Genomic DNA, 21,745 nt, shown 5'->3' with positions numbered 1-21,745 from the left:
CAAAGTTATGCCACAAATGCTGTTGAATGAGCTTAAAGGTGTCCTCAATATTTTTTTCTCATTTACAAAGTTTTACTCCAAGGAAAGGATTTGTAATTTTGAAACATATGTATAAAAGTATTAACACTCACATAAGACGAGATATCTGTAACCCTATAATCTATTTATTCTGCATGGAGAGGGGTCTCCTCTACTCACTTAATCTCAGTAACTGCCATGTTGTTGGACACTTTCACTTATGAATTAAAGCTGAAGCATGCAATTTCCACAATTTGTTTTCAAACCAGATTTCTAAATACAACCCCCGTCTGCCGCTGGTCAAACAAAGAGATAGTCCCACTCCCAACTCATGCCATTGGTTGAGAAACGTTGTTGGGGCAGATCTAAGCGGCTCGCTCAAAACAAACAAGCTATTTTCATAGCGCCACAGAAACACAGTGCTTAAAGTTTTTGATAAATTAACCTATAAATGTCTTAGTTATAGTTGTCTCTGCATATTAGAAGGTAATATTTTAACACTGAAAAAGTTACATACTTCAGCTTTAAGTTTATCATGGCTGACTGTGAATAGTGAATTTTCTATAATAGCGCTGGTAACTGAAAACTATTGCATTTGAATGATGGAGCATCCACACCACTAGGCGCCAGTGTAAGTCCAAGATGAAAAATATATATTTTATAATTTTTTTTTTTAAATATGGAGTGCACCATTGACTTTTGTTGAACCCAGGCCAGTATCATCAAAAATTGAGTCCGCCTTGTAAATGGAGTCCCCATATGACATCACGATTCAATTGTCTCAAAGAGCTAGTCATGGGTACTCTAATCAGTGTCTGATTAAAAATCTTACAAATTCACTTTATGGTATCTGCCGTTTTAACTATGTAAATGCAACATTGAATGCATCTTAAATAATATGCTACACATAATATATAACTGAAGATATAGATTGTGAAATTAAAGATGTGTCCTTGTTTGTGTTTTTCAGGTAGCCTATATAGGAGTGACATGCTATCATGACATGTTTAGCTCAGGCATTACAAACGGTTACCCCCATAGAAACGATTTACCGGGCGGACTCAATTTATCGTGATACCGGTACATTCTTTAAGACAGCAACTGCGCTTGCGCAGAAGGTGATAGACAAATGAGTTACTTAAATACAAAAACACATCAATTATTATAAAAACAAGTAAAAAGGAATATTGAAGCCCCACACTCACCACTCATTAAACACTTCAGTGCTTTATTCCATAGCTCCGAGAATGGGAAAATCAGAGAGCCAAATGGATATCATGGAGAAAACCACTAAACCTAGAAAGCATCGCTGGACCGTCGTGGAGATCGGATTGTCCATTATTGTGCTTCTCATGAGCTGTGCTCTGGCTGGACTCATCGTGCTGTACACTTCAGCTGTGAAAGGTGGAGAAAACGTTTCTTGATTCCATTAATCAGGATGATTTAGAATGGCATTCACGCCCCTCAAGGAACACCCAAGCATCTTCAAGATCTTTAGAAATATTTCAATAGTGTGTGTTTACAAGCACAATCTTACACGCTCAATAAAAATCTGACAACTTGTAAGAACATGCAATTGCTTTAAACGGGTTTCTTTTATAGGGGAAATGTCTTAAATTGTTTAAGCAAAAGCCGATCAACACATGTAACGTTTGCCATTTACACTCCGATAAACACCTATACCGACGGGGATTTCGGTAGTGCGCATGTCCGGTTTTTTGAGGAAATCCCGATCATTTAAAATCTTCAAATAAGTAAATAAAAAGAAATCGCGTTTTTCTTGCGTTGTAGAGTTTTTACAATGACGTGATTTTTATTTATTTATTTTTTTATTTTTTGCTATCAGCTTATCGTTGTGCAATTTAATTTTAATCCCCATGTGGCAGCTCTGTACAACTTTTTTCTTTAACTAGATATTTTAGAAAAACTTTAACAACAGAACAATGAATTACATTTGTGTTTAATATTATTTACTTAATTATTTTATGTAGGCAATTTAGAATTGTATATAGTATAAATAATGTTATTTAATATAACATTATTTAATTTAATATATGATCTTCTCTAATGAAAGCACATTTATTTAAAGTATTTCAAATATAACATCAAAAAGCATATTTTAAATAATCTAATGGTCTTTTTTGGAACATATCTAAATATATTCTTTCAAATTAACACTAAAATCTTACATTTCCTTTTCGTTTCAGAGCGTTTTAACAGAAATGATTCTTCAAAAGGTGAAGTTTTCAAGTTATTCATGAATATTGCAGTTTGAATACTTTTGACAGATTTTAGCCTTAAGATTCTTATTAATGAGTTGTTTGTGAGTCTTGTCCTTCAAGTTAAACCCTGTATAATCTCTCCACATTATATAAACTGGCATGTACCAATGAGCTAAAACATAATGACCACTCACAGATGAAGCAAATAACACTGATCATCATCTAACAAGGTCACATGCTAAGGTCTGGGTAGATCAGATGGCAAGTGAAAAATCAGTTCTCATCGTCAACGTGTTGAATGCAGGAGAAATGGACAGGAGTAAAAGACCTGAGCGACTTTGACAAGGGCCAAAATTCTATGGCCAGATGACTGGGTCAGAGCGTCTCTGAAACGGCAAGGCTTGTGGGGTGCTTCCGGTCAGCAGTGGTGAGTACCTACTGACAGTGGTCCAAGGAAGGACAAACCACAAACCGGCAACAGGGTGTTGGGCACCCAAGGCGCATCGATGTGTGAGGATAACGAAGGCTATCCCATCTGGTCTGAACCGATAGAAGGTCTACTGTGCCACAAGTCATAGAAAAATTATATTGATGGTTACTGGAGGAATGTGTCACAACACACAGTGCATCGCACCCTGTTGCGTTTGGCGCTGCGTAGCCACAGACCGGTCAGAGTGCCAATGATGACCCCGTCCAATGTCGAAAGAACCTACAATGGGCATGCAAGCATCGGAACTGGACCTTGGAGCAGTGGAATAAGGTTGCCTGGTCTGATGCATCCCATTTTCTTTATCTTCACGTGGGTGGCCGAGAACGTGTGCCGTTTATCTGGGGAAGTGATGCACCAAGCCGGTATAGGGAGTGTGATGCTCTGGGCAATATTCTGCTGGGAAACCCTGAGTTCGGCTGTTCATGTGGATGTCACTTTGACACGTGTCACTTACTTAAACATCGTTGCAGACCAGGTACACCCCTTCATGGCAATGGTATTCCCTGATGGCCTCTTTCAGCAGGATAATGTGCGCTGCCACACTGCACACATTGTTCGGGAAAGGTTTAAAAAACATGATGAAGAGTTCAATGTGTTGTCTTCGCCTCCAAATTCCCCAGATCTCAATCCAAATGAGCATCTGTGATATGTGTTGGACCAACAAGTCCGATCCATAGTGGCTCCACCTCGCAACTTACAGAGTTGAAGGATCTGCTGCTAATATCTTGGTGCCAGATACCACAGGACAACTTAAGGAGTCTTGTAGAGTCCATGCCTCAGCGGGTCGGCGCTGTTTTGGCAGCACGTGGAGGACAGCATATCAATTAGCACCATCAGCATATTAGGAAGGTGGTCATTAATGTTTTGGTCCATTAGTGTACAAGGCTACATTTTATATATATATATATATATATATATTAGTCTTAAGCTTCAAATCTTTAACATCGTTAGGTATTCATGTTCAAGAAAATCATTTCTTTACCAAATGTCTATTTTTTTCTTACAATTAATTACAAGCCTTCAATGTTCATCTGAAGCAGTTAGCCCTGGCTTTAGGATGTCAAACTGTACATGTAGTGGTTTTGAGTGGAATATGTCACATGGTATTTCTGCTAGGTTTGAGCGAGACATTTACCTCATATTCATGTCATTTATCTCATCAAAACACCACAGGGCTGAAATATCGATCAAACTCTGACAGCAATGTCTGTACAACCCCAGAGTGTGTGACTGCTGGTAAGACCTTTTATTGTCATATTTTACCATTTCAAAAAACTTTTTGTGTGGTCTTTAAAATTTGTCTTATTCAAGAGATATTAGCTCTTTGTTCATCCCTGCTAAAAAGCCCAAAACTCCTCTTAAACCAGCCAACAGTGCAGCCATCCTGTTTTATCAACTGGAAAACCAGCACCAACCATCATTATTTAGCCTGGACCTACATAGTAATAAATGCTTGTCTAAGCTGGTCTTTTCAGCAGTAATATCCCTGTATTATTCTGTGATACAGCAGCACGATTGCTCCAGAACATGGATCCCAGCATGGAGCCATGCCAGAACTTCTATCAATATGCCTGTGGAGGCTGGATGGAGCGTCATGTCATCCCAGAGACCAGCTCACTCCACAGCGTATTCAACATCCTGAGAGACGAGCTGGAGATTGTGCTCAAGGGTTGGTTACAACAACTTCGAATAACCTTCACAGACTCCCCATTTATATTTGTTGTAAACAGTATTTCACATCTTATCTTTTTTACAATCGCACAGGAGTTCTTGAAATGGAAAGTAAGAGTGACAGAGAGGCCTTCAAGAAAGCCAAAACACTTTACAGTTCATGCATGAACGAGAGTGAGTATACACATACAGTATAAATGAGGACATATCACAGACTACTATTGTACTTATAATTAGCTTTGTATAAAAAAGTAGGGCTTTTAATAATTAATTTCATGATGTGATAGATTTATTATAAGGGCTTGTCTATGGATGAGTCAATGTACACGCTTTTGGAGCATCTCAGTTTTGTTGCGTCGCATCATAAACGCAGCGTATTTAGGTCGCTGTTTCGAGTTAAAAGTTTGAAACTTTTAAAGTTTAAAACATGTCTCGAGATCCCTTTATTGGGAATTGCATTCTGTCCAGGTGTATTTAAAGGTGAGAACGCGTCCTCATCCTGTGCTGTCCCTAGTGTCGAGCAAGCCTTAGTGAGGTTTGTTCTCTGTACTGCTGCTTGTTGCTTCAACAATTGGAGTTGCGCTTACTGCCCCCTGCTGAAAACAGGTGGTACTTAATTTTAAATTGCTCTGATGGAATATTCCTTATTACCGTCGGGGACATTAATTGCATTGATTTTTTTAACACGTTATTTTTATGTATTTTATAATATAATTAATCGCAATAAATTAATGCTTTAAATCGACAGCCTTAAAATAAAGCAAATTATATCATCAAAATTGCCAATATGTCCTCAAAGAAAGGTTTTGTCAGACTAACTTACTTTCATCATACAAAATGTAATAGTGCTGTCAACAGGTATGTACAAAACGTAGTAAGGCTTAGAAACTAAATTCACATTTTTCACTCAAATATTACCTAAGTTCAAATTTGAAAGACATTAGTTCAGGTAGGGGGAATAATCTACAAGACATCTGATTTTTTAATAAACGTTGTCTACCACGTCCAAAAGAGGTCACAACAAATCAATATAAACCAATCATCACCATGTTACAAGTGGTTGTTTATTGCAAATAACATATTTGTCTGTTAACAAATGTGCATAAAATGAAAAAGTCAAAAGATTTAGCCAGTTCATATCCTCAGATTTTAAGTAAAAAGTCAAATGCTTCAATAGATGGTTCTGTTAACTTAGTGTTGCACAGTAGCCTATACCGGTGCCATAGTACTACCGCATACTCAAGCAGCATAATACCAACTGTACCACGGTTTATTTATTTATCATTAAATAAATACATTTGTATGTATGTACCTAATCCTTATACAGATAAAAGAGCAAGTTAATGCCAAGACACAACCGCCAAAGACCTCCATCTCCTAGGGAATTTACTCCGAACCCCTCCGTCATTTTCTATGGAAACATGCGCTACACGGACGTCTTTGACCGTTACTTCATGTTTTGTACAGTAACAATACATTTTTTAAATGCTGTGTCGATGTAAAATGAGATTCAACCTTTAGTCTCAAGACACCTGCATTCTGTTTTATTAGTTGCACTGCATCTGTTTTAGCTCAGGAATGTTGATCAGGGCTTGGCACACATCCAAAATTGCCTTAAAATGTAGTTGTCTATATGACTTGTGTCCGACACTATACATTTTCATCACTGCAACTGATGCCAAATTTGTAAGAGAGTGGATTTAATGAACAATTTTGACTGCTAAAATTTGTTTTTAAATAACATTGTAAGATGAAGCAATAATTTTGGCTCAGTTGTAATGGGTGACTCTATTATTAGTTTTTTGTTTTTTTTAGCTCAGCTCATCACCATTACATTTTTATACTCATTGCGTTTATGTGAAACTATGACTGCAGTAATAATATTTGCTTCTAGAGATAATATGTTTTTTGGGGTTGTTTTTCAGAAAATATATATATATATATATATATATATATATATATATATATATATATATATATATATATATATATATATATATATATATATATATATAACATTTGTGAATTGTGGATTGATTTGTTTCTGTGATGAGATAAATAGATTATTTTTCAACAAATCTGATAAGTAATGATTTTTTTTTTTCAGAGCCTTCACTAAATGTTGATGTAAAGTTGAAATCAATTTTAATTATTTTTCAAAATATTCAGTTTCTCAGATTTTTGGATCTGGTTTTGTGTTGTGGTGAAAATTTTACTGGACATGCTTCAGAATTTTTTTTCAAAAATTAGATTTATTTTTTTTTTTATTATTATACAGTTTATAATAATTTCAGACTTCCCTTATCATGTTCCAAAAGAAAAGTTAACCCAAATAACCCCATTTATTAAATGCATACAAATTGTTACAGTGACAAATACATGTACAAAAGGTCAAATTACCATATTTCCATTGAAGCACAAAAGATGGTCTTTGGAACATTCTCAAATCATGCTGGATCATCAGGTTTTGCTAAAATTGAAGGAAGCATTTTTACTAGTGTTCTCAGAAGGGTGGCACGAGGTGGCTGGCACCCTAAAAATGAGCTTTGACACCCTACTTGCAACCCCAAGTCGAACCCCGCTTGCGTCCTTGAGACGGTGTGCAACGGCTTAACCAATCTGTGTCACGCATGGTCCATAACAACGTTCCACACCCACCGTGCGACGAAATTACTGGATGTGCCTCTGGTCTCAGACAGTATATTGTAATTTGCAGTCAAAACCAAACTTTTCTCATCTTGTCTCTCTGCTGCCCCCTGTAGATTTGATTGAGCAGCGGGACTCGCAGCCTCTTCTCAGACTCATCGACAGTATTGGTGACTGGCCCGTTGCCTCTGAGGTCTGGAACAGCACGTCAGGTACTGGAGATAGCGCCGACATTTACAGAGAATGACAGTTTCTCAGGCTTATCTAAATGGGATAAACAGCTGTCGCTGTGAGTTGATAAGGACCAGAAAAGAAAGACCCAGTGTTTTAAAGAGCGATGGCCGCCCTGGTCATATGTCATGTGTGTGTAAGGGGCACCTAATGTGGTGATTGGCATTAAGGCTCATTATAGATGCCTGTCACCTTGATAGAGAGATTACAGATTGCCCACTTTCATGAAGCACTCTGAATGGTGCAATCGATTTGGTCTCCCTACACTGTCAAACTACATATATATTTGTATATATCTGAATATTTTAATTAGATTGAAATATATTGTTTCTACACTTCTAATCTTAAAGTCATGTTTATAAATTTCCATCAGTTTTAATTTGATTACCTGGTAAGGGTTCACAGCATTTCGCCACTTAAATACGGGACAATATTTTAATTTCAGACAAAATTATGGGACATCCTGGCTAATATGAGCTAGTTGGCACCCTTAGCCTGGCCAGGCTGGAAGACCAGCTAACCAACTAAGGATATTTTTTGGCAGGGCAATTCAGGAATAAAAGTTCAATCTATTAAAAAAATTGATAGCCCAATGTTTGTTTGAGCTCTGTACTTTTATGCGTGTTAGATTATTGTGACGTTAGTTTAGCAATATGCCAATGCTAGACTTTAATACTGAAATATTGCTATTGGATATATTTATGTATGGTCTGCAGGTAATTTAATACCAAAAGACATTTATAAAAATAGTTCAGTTTAATATAGGCCTAAAAGTTGCCCATTTTACCCAACATTTGTTGTTTTGTATATTTTTATGCTTATTGTAGTATTGTGGCATTAGCTTAGCAACATGCTAGTGCCAACTTAATAGAAATAATTTGTTAGCTGAATTTCTTATGTAGTTCACATACGGAGCGCTATTCTTGTGACACATGTAGAACGTTCCATATACCAATATACCTCCCTCCAATACCTCCAATACCTCCATATACCTCCCTCCAATACCTCCAATACCTCCATATACCTCCCTCCAATACCAAGTTTAAATCTTTCTCCCATAATCTCTTGATAGAAGTTAAAGCTCCATCCCCCAGACTCTGAATTAGCAGGGGAGTAATACACTGATGCCTCATAACCTTTTCCAAAAGCAGTAGTCACCACTTCCAGAGTATCTGCCGCTTTAGGGGGGTGTATGCTTCTCCCAAAAATAGTAAAGAGCAGGTGGCACAGCTGTAAATACCTAAAGAACTGAGATCTGAGAATCCAAAAATGCTGAACCAAATTCTCAAAGGATCTCAACACTCCACTCTCATATAGGTCAACGAGTGTATTAACCCCCCTCACAGTCCACTCTGACCAGCAGAAAGGGGGCTTATTAATACATAATTTAGGGTTGAGCCATTTGCTCGATACAACATTTAAATAAATGTCCGAATTATACACTCTGGACACTTTTGTCCATACTGAGTGCAAATGCGAGATAACGGTGTGTAACTTAACTTCTCCGATTAGTTTGATAGAAAGGCTTTGCAATGGCAAAATATGGGCAAGAACTTCGTGTTCAATACAAAACCAGGGAGGGGCTCTCTCTCAGGTGGAAGTGACCAATGAGCCAAATGTCTGAGACCTAATGCATAATAATAAAACAAAATCTTGGGTAGGCCTAGCCCACCTTTGTCAATCAGCCTATGTGATTTACTGAAATGAAATCTGGGACGTTTTACCATTCCAAATGAAGGACTTCTCTATGCTATCAAATTGCTTGAAATAAGAGAGGGGCACATCTATAGGGAGAGACTGTAACAGGTAGTTAAATTTTGGAATACAATTAATTTTAATAACATGAACCTTCCCAATCATAGATACATTTAATGAAGCCCACCTGCCCACATCGTTTGAAATGTTTTATTAAAGGGTCAATATAAAATCTATCTAAATCACACAAATTTGCTTGGAATAAAATACCCAAATACTTAATGCCCTGTTTGGGACACTGGAAGGCGCCTGGCTAAAAAGCCATTACTGGTCAGTACGCTGTCAGAGCCAAAGCTTCAGATTTTGACCAATTAAGGCAAATTAATAATTTAAAAGGAATGAATAATTATGTGAAGGCGAGGCATAGATCTAGAAGTGTCAGAGACGAATAATAAAATATAATCTACGTGAAGCAAAACTTATGCACCACACCTCCCGCCACCACCCCTGGAAAATCATCCTCCTTTCTTATATACGGCTTCTAATGTTTCCAGGGCAAGACAGAACAATAATGGGGAAAGAGTAAAATAATCTGAAATTAATCCATTTGTTTGTACTGCCACTACCGGATGTCTATAAAGTAACATAAAAGTATATATAAAAATATAAAAGTATTCCCGAACCCGAACATTTCCAAAATCTTAAAAAGATAATCCCATTCTACCATATCAAATGCCTTTTCTCCATGTTCTGACTGGCATCGACAGCAGGTGGGTGTGTATACCAAGTTTAAATCTTTCTCCCATAATCTCTTGAGAGGAGTATTGATGAAATGCCTAATGTTATCAGAAGAGCTACGGCCCTGAATAAACCCCACCAATGTACAAGAGATGTCTTGTCGAATTCGCAAAGTCTGGGAACAAGAAAATGCTGTGGTTCTTCCAAGAAAGCTTTCCTTTGCCCCTCACCTCACGCAACACAAGATCTTTATTGGATGATCTCAGAAATTTGGCCAGAATTGAAACATTCACATGTGACGGAGAATTTCGTTTACGAGAATTTGAGCATAGTGCCGTGTCCAGTTGTTTTATCAGTGTCTTGCGCAAGAGAGATTGTGTCAGTTAAGAAATAACTTTTTCTTAATCTCAACTGTATTGAGCAGTCAGCACAAGAACATGTTCAGTCTAAAGGGCTCCTTAGAAGGCAGCAGCAATGGACTCGAACACACACCACTCTGGCCCTTGCTGACAGATTTATTATGTGTTTTTAGAGAAAAGAAAAGTCTAATGTCTAATGGCAATAGAGGTCATTTAACCATAACTGCCCATTGGAAAACCAAGCTATAATTATGTTTCATTACCATCTGTATCATTATGTAAGCAACAGGCAACTTTTTGGACTGTAAGTTTCTTGGGTAATTTTTAAAGATATTTACACTAGTTGATTAGAGTATAAATTATTAGAGATTAAATGGGATGCATTGGCTGTGTATAGCAAAGAGCTAATGACATTCACTTTATATAAAGCGGGTCCACCATGTGACCGCAAAGTCTGCTATTTAAAACATTTATTGTTGCATAATGCATACTGTTTTACATACTGTTTAAAAAAATAGTTGGTAGTATACAGTGTATTTTGCTCAGTTTGCAGTAAGTAGTATGCCTGTATTTCATTCCAATCACAGCCCATGATTTTCTACTTGCTATTGCTAGTCAGAAAGTGTTTGGTGGATTTTATTGGGTCTTTAATATAAATGTGTGTTGTAACTCATGATTGCACATGTATGTTCTCACAGAGGAAGCATGGAGCCTGGAGGACAAGCTGGCCATTCTGAATGCCCAGTACAGTAAGAAGGCCGTGCTCGAGATGTTTGTGTGGCCAGATGACCGTGACTCTAGCCAGTACATTATCTATGTAAAGATGCAAAATACACTGCCCAATTTACACTTATATGTCACTAACATGGTACTACCATGGTATATTGGGCATGTACTGTAATTATACTGTAGTTTTTGGGCATGTACTATGATACTATGGTTTTCTGGACATGTACCATCAACATACTGTGTCTTTGTTGGGCATGAACCATGCTAGTACATTGTCGTTGGTTTTTATTTATATATTTAGCATATATCATCGTACTGCCATTTTTTTTTTTTTTTTTGACATTGTTCCATGGTGATAACACACGCATGGTGTGTATATATATATATATATATATATATATATATATATATACATATACCATGGCATAAACATGATATTTGGGGCATGTACAATGTCTCTACCATTGGTACTACCACTACTTACAAAAAGTACTGTGCTGCTACCATGGTACATTGAGGTTATCAGATAGCAATTCCATGTAACTTTGATATTTTCTGAAGGGTATTACCATGGCAATTTTTGTAAGTGTGATCATTTGTTTTACCATGGTAGTCCCATGCCCAAAATACCATGGTACTTTGAAATACACTGAGATATATAATGTTACTGGTCATGGTATTTACATGGTACTCCACTGTACTTACAAGAATACCATGGTACATGTTCCAAAAAAATGGTATTATCATGGTTCAACCATTGGTTGTTTTAGACTTATACTATGGTACGATGATGGTATCAGATGGTAATACCATGGTACTGGCCATAGTATCTATATGGTTCTTGAAGGTTCTTCCAAGAATACTATGGTACATTAAAAAAGGGTATTACCATGGTGCTTTTTGTAAGTGTGATGCTACTGTGTTTTTGTTTTTTTTGGACACTTACCGTGGTATTACCATGTTTTTTTGGACATGTATTATAGCAATACCCTGGCATTTTGGGTATGTACCATGGTTAAACCATTGTTTTTTGGACATATACTATGGTACAGTGATGGTACTGGCCACAGTTTTTACAAGGTTCTTGGTGGTACTTCAAGACCACTGTGGTACATGTCCAAAAATCATGGTATTACCATAGTATCCTTTTGAAATACCTTTTGAAGAACCATGGGATTACCCTTTGTTTACCATGTCTGTTCTACCACAAAATGTTTTTTACGGGTTGGCTGCATCTCCCTTAAAATCAGCAGTGACTTATTGCTATTTATTTTACATAACAAATGCTGATTAAAATGCCATTTGGAGCTTCAGCTAATAAAACATAATGTCAATGATTTTATGAAGGTTTATTTATTAATAGAGGGCTCTTGGGTGATATTATGCATACAGTACCAAACAAAGCATTACGGATAATGAAGAGCAATCCAATCAGATTGCTTTGGAAGTGCTATTAAATGAGTTGCAAAATCAGAACGAATTATCTAGTCATCTTCTGTTTTCACAGGTTGACCAACCAGCACTTGGCATGCCTTCAAGAGATTATTACCTCAGTGATGGAAACTATAAAAAGGTTTTGTATCTGTGACAGACATTCTCTAATGGTACACTTATTATATTATATAAATCAACAACTCCTCCTTTGTGTCTTTGTAAGAAGGTGCGTGAGGCCTACCTGGAGTTCATGGTTTCCATGGCAAGGATAGTGCGAGAAGACCGGAACTTGACCCAAGATGAAGAGCACGTGTGGAAGGAGATGACTCAAGTGTTGGAGTTGGAGACGGATATTGCTAACGTGAGTTTACTAAGAGACAGACATATGTAATGCGAGTTTAAATGGAGACCGTAAAACATCAGGAGTTTAAAGCTGATTGTATTCACAGGCTACCTCACCTGCAGAAGAACGCAATGACATCACTGTGCTGTACAATAAAATGACACTGACAGAGGTGCAGCAAACATTCAACCTCAATGTAAGTGCAGAAAAGAAAACTTTGGTCATGCTTTTCATGGGGGGTGTGTGTGTGTTTGTGTGTGTGTGTGTGTGGTGGGGGGTGTTCTGCACCACCACAGTGTCTTTTCAATAGAATTCTGTATTAATAGAATTCTGTGCTGATACGGAGCTGATGGAAATTATATTTTTGTATGTTTTTCGGAACTTTGGACTCCTTTGTCTTGCTGAAGATCATTTCATAGACAACATTATATGTCCTAAATACACACAATTAAGTAATATTTTCAAATTTTTGGGAAAATTACAGCTCAATTGGAAAGGATTCCCCATAAAAATATATTTATAATGGATTTTCATAGTTTAATATTGAAAGTCTGTGTAAACGAGGCTAAAACAGACAAATCTATACATAAAAGGCATTTAAAAAAGACCAAAACTAAATGATAAAGGCCTAGTTAAAGGTTTCCAATTCAGTTTTAATGTGACCTTCATTTAACTATAATGAAAAAGTTGGTTAAATCAGTGTTCAGATTTAATATATATCAACCCCTGGGATATGAATGTGCCTGAAGTTGAAGAAACACTCATACACTCTCTGAGCACTTTATTAGGAACACATGTACACCAACTTATTCATGCAATTGTCTAATCAGCCAATCGTGTGGCAGCAGTGAAATGCATAAAATCATCCAGATATGGGTCAGGAGCTTCAATGAATGTTCACATCAACCATCAGAATTGGGAAAAAATTTGATCTCAGTGGTTTGAACCATGGCATGATTGTTGGTGCCAGACGGGCTGGTTTGAGTATTTCTGGGATTTTCACGCACAACAGTCTCTAGAATTTACTCAGAATGGTCCAGGACCAACAAGGATATTGATCCACCAACATTATACTACATGTAAAAATCAAGGTCACTGACAATTGATATAAAATGTGTTTGTTTTTCTCTATAAAGCACAAAGACATGCTTATCTTGTACCTCTTCATGAATTCCAGGGCTTTAACTGGACACGCTACATCCAAGGTATCATGTCCAGTGTTTTGATTACAGTGCAACCAGAAGAACCCATCGTCGTGTACTGCACACCATATCTCGAGAAGCTCACTGAGGTTCTCTCTAAACACAATCACAGGTACAGATATTGAGGGTTTTTAATGCATAAACTGTAAAATGCAAGTTGATTTCAGATTCGTCATTTGGAAGGAAAGAAGGAAATTTGCAACTCTGACTTTTGATTGTAGATGGTATCTGGTAGGGGTGTAATGGTTCACTCATCTCACAATTCAGTTTGGTTCATGATGGTGAACTCATGGTTCGGTTCACAATTCTTTAAAGTGAGCCTAAATCAAGAAAAGTTACATGGGAAAAGTACTGTTCTTAAAAGTGCTAAATGATCCATTGGAGCAGTACTGGGACTAAAAATCAGCCTGGAACAGGCCAAAGGTGACGGCAAATAGAAATATTAGCTAATAATTCTGCTTACTGAAAATATATAATTGTTAGATAAATATGATGCTTACACACTGTTGCTGATTACATACATTTCAAATATTTTAAATTAAAATCATAGATTTAAAAAAAAAAAATATTGTCTGTGATTACATCTAAATATTCTTTTAATAATACATATTTAATAGAAGTGCATGCTTTAAATAATAATTATTTACTGATTAAATCAAATGAGACATGACAATTGACATTAGCATTATATTCCCCCATAGCATTATTATACATAATATTCAGTATTATATACAGGAGATTAATATGGTTAATAACATTATAATTATTATAATGAATTTTAATTTTCTCCACAATTTGGAATGTCCAATTCCCAATGTGCTCTAAGTCGTCGTGGTGGCGTAGTGACTCGCCTCAATCCGGGTGGCGGAGGACGAATCTCAGTTGCCTCCACGTCTGAGACCGTCAATCCGCGCATCTTATCATGTGGCTTGTTTAGAGCGTTACTGCAGAGACATAGCACGTGTGGAGGCTTCACGCTATTCTCCACGGCATCCATGCACAACTCATCATGTGCCCCACTGAGAGCGAGAACCACATTATAGCAGGGGCGTGTCTAGGGGGAGGCTGGGGGAGGCAGTGCCTCCCCTAGGATAAGCTCTGCCTCCCCTGAGAATTTGAGAAATAATCTGTCCATCTGATCAGAGGCGGCGGCAGCCGATTTTGCCGGGGCTTCAGCTCCGAATGTTTTGAGTGTAGCCCCGAATGTATTTTGAAAAGTTGACTGACAAATATGAAACCGGACAAAAGCCTATGTAAACCCCCAAAATCATAAGTTGCCTTATTTCATTGTGCTTTGGCTTTGCACATACTGCATACAGCCTGTAAAAATAGACATAGGCGTAATCTAGCCTATAGAATAAGTTCCTTTGCTGTCGGTAGCCTATGGGCGACTCCGTTTCTTCCTCTCTGTTGAATATGCAGCAGGTAGAGGAGGAGCTTGCACAGTCGTTGACATCAACTAACGTTACTTAGTGGCGAGTTAATGGCAATTAGCAGGAAAGACAGCAAAAATTAAGCAAATGAGGCTTTGGGGATTTTTCCGAAAGAAGTCAGTGGGTAAGAATTCACATTTGTTTTTGTCCTTAAAGTCTTAAGATCATCATCTAGCTGGCTTTCACCCACAGTAGGCTAAACCTCAAGAGTTGTAGCCTCTAACCGCCTTGTGAAGATTGACGTAGCTTGGTAGCTCCGAGTTAAGGCAGTCAGTTCTCACGCCGGAGACCGCGGTTCGAGCCCTGTTCAGAGCGTACTTTTCTTGTTTATCAGGTGTTGTTTTCGCTAAGGATAACCAATAAGCATTAACATAAAATGTATGTGTTTGTAGGAAATATACACTTTGATTTGATTATATGGTTTTGTAGAGTGTAGCAAAGATGAGCAACAGACTGAGGAGCAGCAGCAGCTGTGCCAGAATCAGGCATGGAAACTGGTAACAATTAATAAGTCACTTTACTTTAGAGAAAGTTAAAAGTGAAACATTGTTTATCTCAATGATCCTAATGAAAGGATTTTGACAGATGAATTATTCTCATTGTAACCCGGACACACACACACACACACAAGACGAGACAGTCACAATGTAACGAACAACTGCTTTATTAAATAAGAGCAGGCAAAGGTACAGTGGGGAAAATCCAGAAGGAGAGTCGTCGAGGGAAGCGTAAAGTCGGGGCCGGGGAATCAGGATAAGACAAAGGGGCAAATCTACAGATAGAGTAGTCGTGGAAAGCGTAGGGTCAAAAAGCCGGGTAATCAGAATCAGAAATAACAAGAGGGTAGAAGACGGGAAAACAGTTAACAAATAGGGAGCTGGCAAGCTAAGAGGAACGAATCACAGGGGGGTCAAAACTAGACGAGACTAGCGGGGGGCAAAACACGGGAATCTAAATACAATAACCAACCGGAAACAAACGGAAGGATAGTGTATTCATAGGGGCGAGAACAGGTGCAAACAACGACAGGCGATAGGGACGAGTGCAGGTGTATCCAATGTGTGGGGACGAGAAGCGCGTGAGTGCAAGTGATCATAATGTTCAGGCTGATTTGAGGCGAGTGCGCTAGAGGGAGGAGATAGTTTACGAGCGTGAGCTCGTAATAGCAAAACCGGGCGTGGAAGCCCGAGGGAGGAATCAGAGCATACGAGCCCAAGGGGGCGGAGCGAGGAAGCGGGAAGCGAGCACGCTCGCGGAGTGCATGTGTGCGTGCTCGTGGACGCGGAGATGGGGCAGAGGAGCGGGGCCCGTGACAGTACTCCCCCCTCTGAATAGGACGGCTCCTGACGGCCGCGCTCGGCTGCGTGTGAGCTCGAGGGGACAGAACGAGCGTGTGAGCTCGCGGGGTGCAGAACGAGCGTGTGAGCTCGCGGGGTGCAGAACGAGCGCAAAAAGGGAAATGAAACAGTCCATGGGGGTCAATGGGCAGTTCAAGGCAAGGTCAGGGGGAACATAGTGGACAGGCGGGTGGTCGGGAGGTCTAGGGGGCAGCCATAGGGCAGAGACTGGGTCAGGAGGTCTGGAAGGCAACTGGAGGACAGGGACTGGGTCCGGGGGTCTGGAAGGTGACCACCGGACAGGAATAGGGTCCGGAGGCCAGGGAAGAGGCCACAGGACAGGTAGAGGGTCAGGAAGTCCGGGCTGAGCCGTGAAAGGCGGAGCCATCAGAGGTGGCACCGTAGGTGGCTCTGGAGCTGGGGTCCTGGAAGGCTCCGGAGGTGGAGCCGACGGAGGCTTTAGGGGCGAAGGCCTGGAAGGCTCTGGAGGTGGAGCCGAGGGAGGCTTTAGGGGCAAAGGCCTGGAAGGCTCTGGAGGTGGAGCCGAAGGAGGCTTTAGGGGGGAAGGCCTGGAAGGCTCTGGAAATGGAGCCCTTGGAGGTGGCGCCATAGGAGGCTCCAGAGGTGAAGCCCTGGAAGGCTCTGGAGGCAGAGCCGAGGGGGGCTTTAGGGGCGAAGGCCTGGAAGGCTCAGGAAGTGGAGCCCATGGAAGTGGCGCCGTAGGAGGCTCCAGAGGTGAAGCCCTGGAAGGCTCTGGAGGCAGAGCCGAGGGAGGTGACGCCGTGGGAGGTGGTGCCGTAGAAGGCTCCAGGAGTGAAGCCCTGGTAGGCTCTGGAGGCAGAGCCGGGGGAGGTGGCGCCGTAGGAGGCTCCAGAGGTGAGGCCCTGGAAGGCTCTGGAGGCAGAGCCGAGGGAGGTGACGCCATGGGAGGTGGCGCCGTAGAAGGCTCCAGGAGTGAAGCCCTGGTAGGCTCTGGAGGCAGAGCCGGGGGAGGTGGCGCCGTAGGAGGCTTGGGAGGCAGAGCCGCAGGAGGCTCGGGAGGCGAATCTCTAGAAGGCTCTGGAGTCTTAGGGAGCAGAGCCGTAGGAGGCTCGGGAGGTGGAGCCGTAGGAGGCTCTGGAGGGGGAGCCGTAGGGGGCTCGGGTGGCGGAGCCGTGGAAGGCTCGAGAGGCGGAGCCCTAGGAAGCTCTGGAGTCTTTGGGAGCAGAGCCATGAGAGGCTCGGGAGGTGGAGCCGTAGGAGGCTCTGGAGGCAGAGCCATAGGAGCCTCTAGTGGCCGAGCCCTGGAAGGCTCGAGAGGCTTGAGGGGGGGAGCCCCGAAAGACTCGAGAGGGGGAGCCCTGAGAGGCTTGAGAGGGGGAGGAGCCCTGAGAGACTCGAGAGGCGAAGCCTTGAGAGGCTTGAGGGGTGGAGCCATGAAAGACTCGAGAGGGGAAGCCCTGAGAGGCGGAGGAGCCCTGAGAGACTCGAGAGGCGAAGCCTTGAGAGGCTTGAGGGGTGGAGCCATGAAAGACTCGAGAGGCGAAGCCGTGAGAGGCTTGAGGGGTGGAGCCACGAAAGACTCGAGGGATGGAGCCCTGAAAGACTCGAGAGGCGAAACCGTGAGAGGCTTGAGGGGTGGAGCCATGAAAGACTCGAGGGATGGAGCCCTGAGAGACTCGAGAGGCGAAGCCGTGAGAGGCTTGAGGGGTGGAGCCCTGGGAGGCTCGAGAGGAGGAGCCCTGAGAGACTCGTGAGGCGGAGCCCGGGAGGGCTCTGAGGGGCGAGCAGAGGCCGACAGAGCCGTGGTAGACTCTGAGGGCGGAGCAGAGGTCTGCAGAGCCGTGGAAGACTCTGAGGGCGGAGCAGAGGTCTGCAGAGTGGAAGACTCTGAGGGCGGAGCAGAACCCGGCAGAGCCGTGGAAGACTCGGGGGCGGAGCAGAACCCGGCAGAGCCGTGGAAGACTCTGGGGGCGGAGCAGAACCCGGCAGAGCCGTGGAAGACTCTGGGGGCGGAGCAGAACCCGGCAGAGCCGTGGAAGACTCTGGGGGAACCTCTGCGGTCTTGAGCACAAGACGAGACTGGGGAGAAGGGGCCCTCTTCCTTCTCTGACGTCTTCGGCCAACAGGGGATGTGGCCATGGGGACGGTTGAGGCTACAGGCGCTGGCTCTGGGGCGGTCGAGGCTACAGGCGCTGGCTCACTGACCGTGGCAGACATGGGCGCTGGCTCGTTGGCCGTGGCGGGCATGGGCGCTGGCTCGTTGGCCTTGGCGGGCATGGGCGCTGGCTCGTTGGCCGTGGCGGGCATGGGCGCTGGCTCTATGGCCGTGGCAGGCATGGGCGTTGACTCGCTGACAGTGCCAGGCTTCGAGACTGGGGCCGTTACAGGCTTCGGGGCTAGGGCCGTGTAAGGCTTCAAGACGGGGGCCGTGGTAGGCATCAAGACGGGGGCCGTGGTAGGCTTCAAGACGGGGGCCGTGGTAGGCTTCGCTGGTTCAGTTTCTGCCTCCCCCACGGTAAACGAGGAACCGGCGTACAGTAGGGCGAGGTCAATAAACTGAGCCAGGTTAAGGGAGCAGCGACCACCAGGCATTAGTGATGAGGTTGGCTCATTCAGTCCACATTGAAAAATGGTCTTCAGAGCCACCTCATTAAAATTCACCTGGTACGCCAGGACACAAAAATCCATCACATAAGCCTCCAAGGTTTGGCTCCCCTGACGCAAACCCATGAGTTGGGCCGCTGGGGTCCATAATGCCAAGGGCGGGGTTATGAGTTACACAACCACTGCCTTGCTCGGAAAACTCTAGGTAAGCGCCCGAAGAGCTCACGGCGCTCAGAAATGCGCTGGGAGCATAAACGGGCTCAGGGACAGACACCGGTAGAACAGGGTGACAAAAATCAAACAAAGTGCGTACCTGCTGTCCCTGGGCCGTGAGTGCGTGGTCATCTCTCCCAGCCGCAAATCCAGCGCACAGAACGCGCCACCGAAAATCCGCTCTAGAGAGCTGCGCGAATCCGTGGAGTGACGCATTGTGACTGTCTACGGTGAGGTTGGTTATTCTGTAACCCGGACACACACACACACAAGACGAGACAGTCACAATGTAACGAACAACTGCTTTATTAAATAAGAGCAGGCAAAGGTACAGTGGGGAAAATCCAGAAGGAGAGTCGTCGAGGGAAGCGTAAAGTCGGGGCCGGGGAATCAGGATAAGACAAAGGGGCAAATCTACAGATAGAGTAGTCGTGGAAAGCGTAGGGTCAAAAAGCCGGGTAATCAGAATCAGAAATAACAAGAGGGTAGAAGACGGGAAAACAGTTAACAAATAGGGAGCTGGCAAGCTAAGAGGAACGAATCACAGGGGGGTCAAAACTAGACGAGACTAGCGGGGGGCAAAACACGGGAATCTAAATACAATAACCAACCGGAAACAAACGGAAGGATAGTGTATTCATAGGGGCGAGAACAGGTGCAAACAACGACAGGCGATAGGGACGAGTGCAGGTGTATCCAATGTGTGGGGACGAGAAGCGCGTGAGTGCAAGTGGTCATAATGTTCAGGCTGATTTGAGGCGAGTGCGCTAGAGGGAGGAGATAGTTTATGAGCGTGAGCTCGTAATAGCAAAACCGGGCGTGGAAGCCCGAGGGAGGAAACAGAGCGTACGAGCCCAAGGGGGCGGCGCGAGGAAGCGGGAAGCGAGCACGCTCGCGGAGTGCATGTGTGCGTGCTCGTGGACGCGGAGATGGGGCAGAGGAGCGGGGCCCGTGACACTCATAGAGATGATGAGAATTATATACAGTTCGATGCCATGGTGTGTCAATGAACTTAGACTAAAGTCATTCATGTATTGCTTTAACTTAGGATCTTATACATCATTTTGACTATTTATGTCAAAAAATATAAATAATTTATATTCAATATTTTTTTTACCTCACTTTACTCACTATAATATAACTCTTTTGTGATGACTTTATGTTAATGTACATGAAAATTCAAGAATCATGATAGATCTTAGGGCAATCCCACTGATCTGCTCTTCCCAATACATTTTCTTCAATGGTATTGGTCTACAATTTGACATATGTAGCACTTGATGAATTAGTTGTTTGAAGCTGATTTGCAATAAGTTATGTGCTGTATCTGTTCTTTTGTATCACAGATGATTCAGGGAGGAGAGAGGATGAGTTAGTCGAGGATAGTACTAGAGTGGAAGATTTAGGAACTGTAGAAACAGGCCCAGCCAGAGCAAAACTCAAAGAATACCCTCTCACCAGCTTTGGACTACAGGGAAGTGGTTGCTAGTGTGAAAATAAAATTGTCTGGGCTAAGCCCCGGATGTCCTTCAATGCTGGAAACGCCTCTGCATCTAATGATAAATTACAATTTAAAAGTGGATTGTTTTGTGCATATTTTTCCATCGCTAGCAGATGAGTGAGGTCTGACACAACAAAAATCCAGTTTAAGCCCTATAGTCTAATAGGGGCCCTGTGCCTATCTCTGGGTTCCTGGATTAGAAAAAGATATGCACTAAAACGGATTGTGTGTAGTGTAGCTTAATTTTGCACCGATTTTTTCAATTGTTTATGTTGCCCCCCCAAACATGATATCCTGGTAACCCCTCTGCATTATAGCGACCACGAGGAGGTTACCCCATGTGACCCTACCCACACTAACAACCAGGCAAATTGTTTGCTTGGGAAGCCTGACTGGAGTCACCCTGGATCCAAACTTGCGACTCAAGATGTGGTAGTCAGCGTCTTTACTTACTGAGCTACCTAGGTCCCTGGTTAATAACATAATTAATATGATTAGAAATGATGATCATTAAACCTCTGCCAAGTTTAATTTTTTCTCTTGCAGTCAGAGCAGATCAGTCTGGCTCTTGTTTAGAGACATTGTTTAGATCTTTTCTGGAACTCTTTAAAAGTATTTTTCTCAAAACCCCTCCAAAAGGCATGAGACATAAGCAAAGTTCTCCATTTTCTCTCCATTTAATGTCTTCGTTGTGTATACAAAACAAACGCAATATTAAAATATTTTTTCTTCGCTAAAAGCAAATAGACTTGACTTAAATAAAACGACAGTGTTACAGTACCATACAATATAGACAGTGCTAGGTAGTAATGGACTGCATGTAATCTGAATTATGTAACCAGATTACACTAACTGGATTACATTACCTTTTTAAATGTGCATAATCAGAGTAGCTAC

At 42.0% G+C, this 21,745-nt stretch overlaps 1 protein-coding gene across 1 annotated transcript in view; it reads left to right on the top strand.

The window, feature by feature from the left end:
• The window catches only part of mmel1 (membrane metallo-endopeptidase-like 1), a 41,253-nt gene that overhangs the window by 3,178 nt on the left and 16,330 nt on the right, over positions 1 to 21,745 (top strand). Inside the window, exons 2-12 of the mRNA XM_052101948.1 lie at positions 1,258 to 1,422; positions 2,226 to 2,255; positions 3,904 to 3,966; positions 4,238 to 4,399; positions 4,495 to 4,575; positions 7,164 to 7,259; positions 10,769 to 10,887; positions 12,307 to 12,372; positions 12,460 to 12,594; positions 12,683 to 12,772; positions 13,754 to 13,890. Of these exons, the coding sequence (XP_051957908.1) occupies positions 1,266 to 1,422; positions 2,226 to 2,255; positions 3,904 to 3,966; positions 4,238 to 4,399; positions 4,495 to 4,575; positions 7,164 to 7,259; positions 10,769 to 10,887; positions 12,307 to 12,372; positions 12,460 to 12,594; positions 12,683 to 12,772; positions 13,754 to 13,890 (1,136 nt within the window). The 5' untranslated portion in view covers positions 1,258 to 1,265. The remainder of the gene's footprint in view (positions 1 to 1,257; positions 1,423 to 2,225; positions 2,256 to 3,903; positions 3,967 to 4,237; positions 4,400 to 4,494; positions 4,576 to 7,163; positions 7,260 to 10,768; positions 10,888 to 12,306; positions 12,373 to 12,459; positions 12,595 to 12,682; positions 12,773 to 13,753; positions 13,891 to 21,745) is intronic.

This window comes from Xyrauchen texanus, chromosome 32 (assembly GCF_025860055.1).
Source record: "Xyrauchen texanus isolate HMW12.3.18 chromosome 32, RBS_HiC_50CHRs, whole genome shotgun sequence".
Taxonomy (NCBI): Eukaryota; Metazoa; Chordata; class Actinopteri; order Cypriniformes; family Catostomidae; genus Xyrauchen; species Xyrauchen texanus.
The sequence above is the reverse complement of the archived record's forward strand: the minus strand, read 5'-3'. Positions and strand labels throughout refer to the sequence as shown.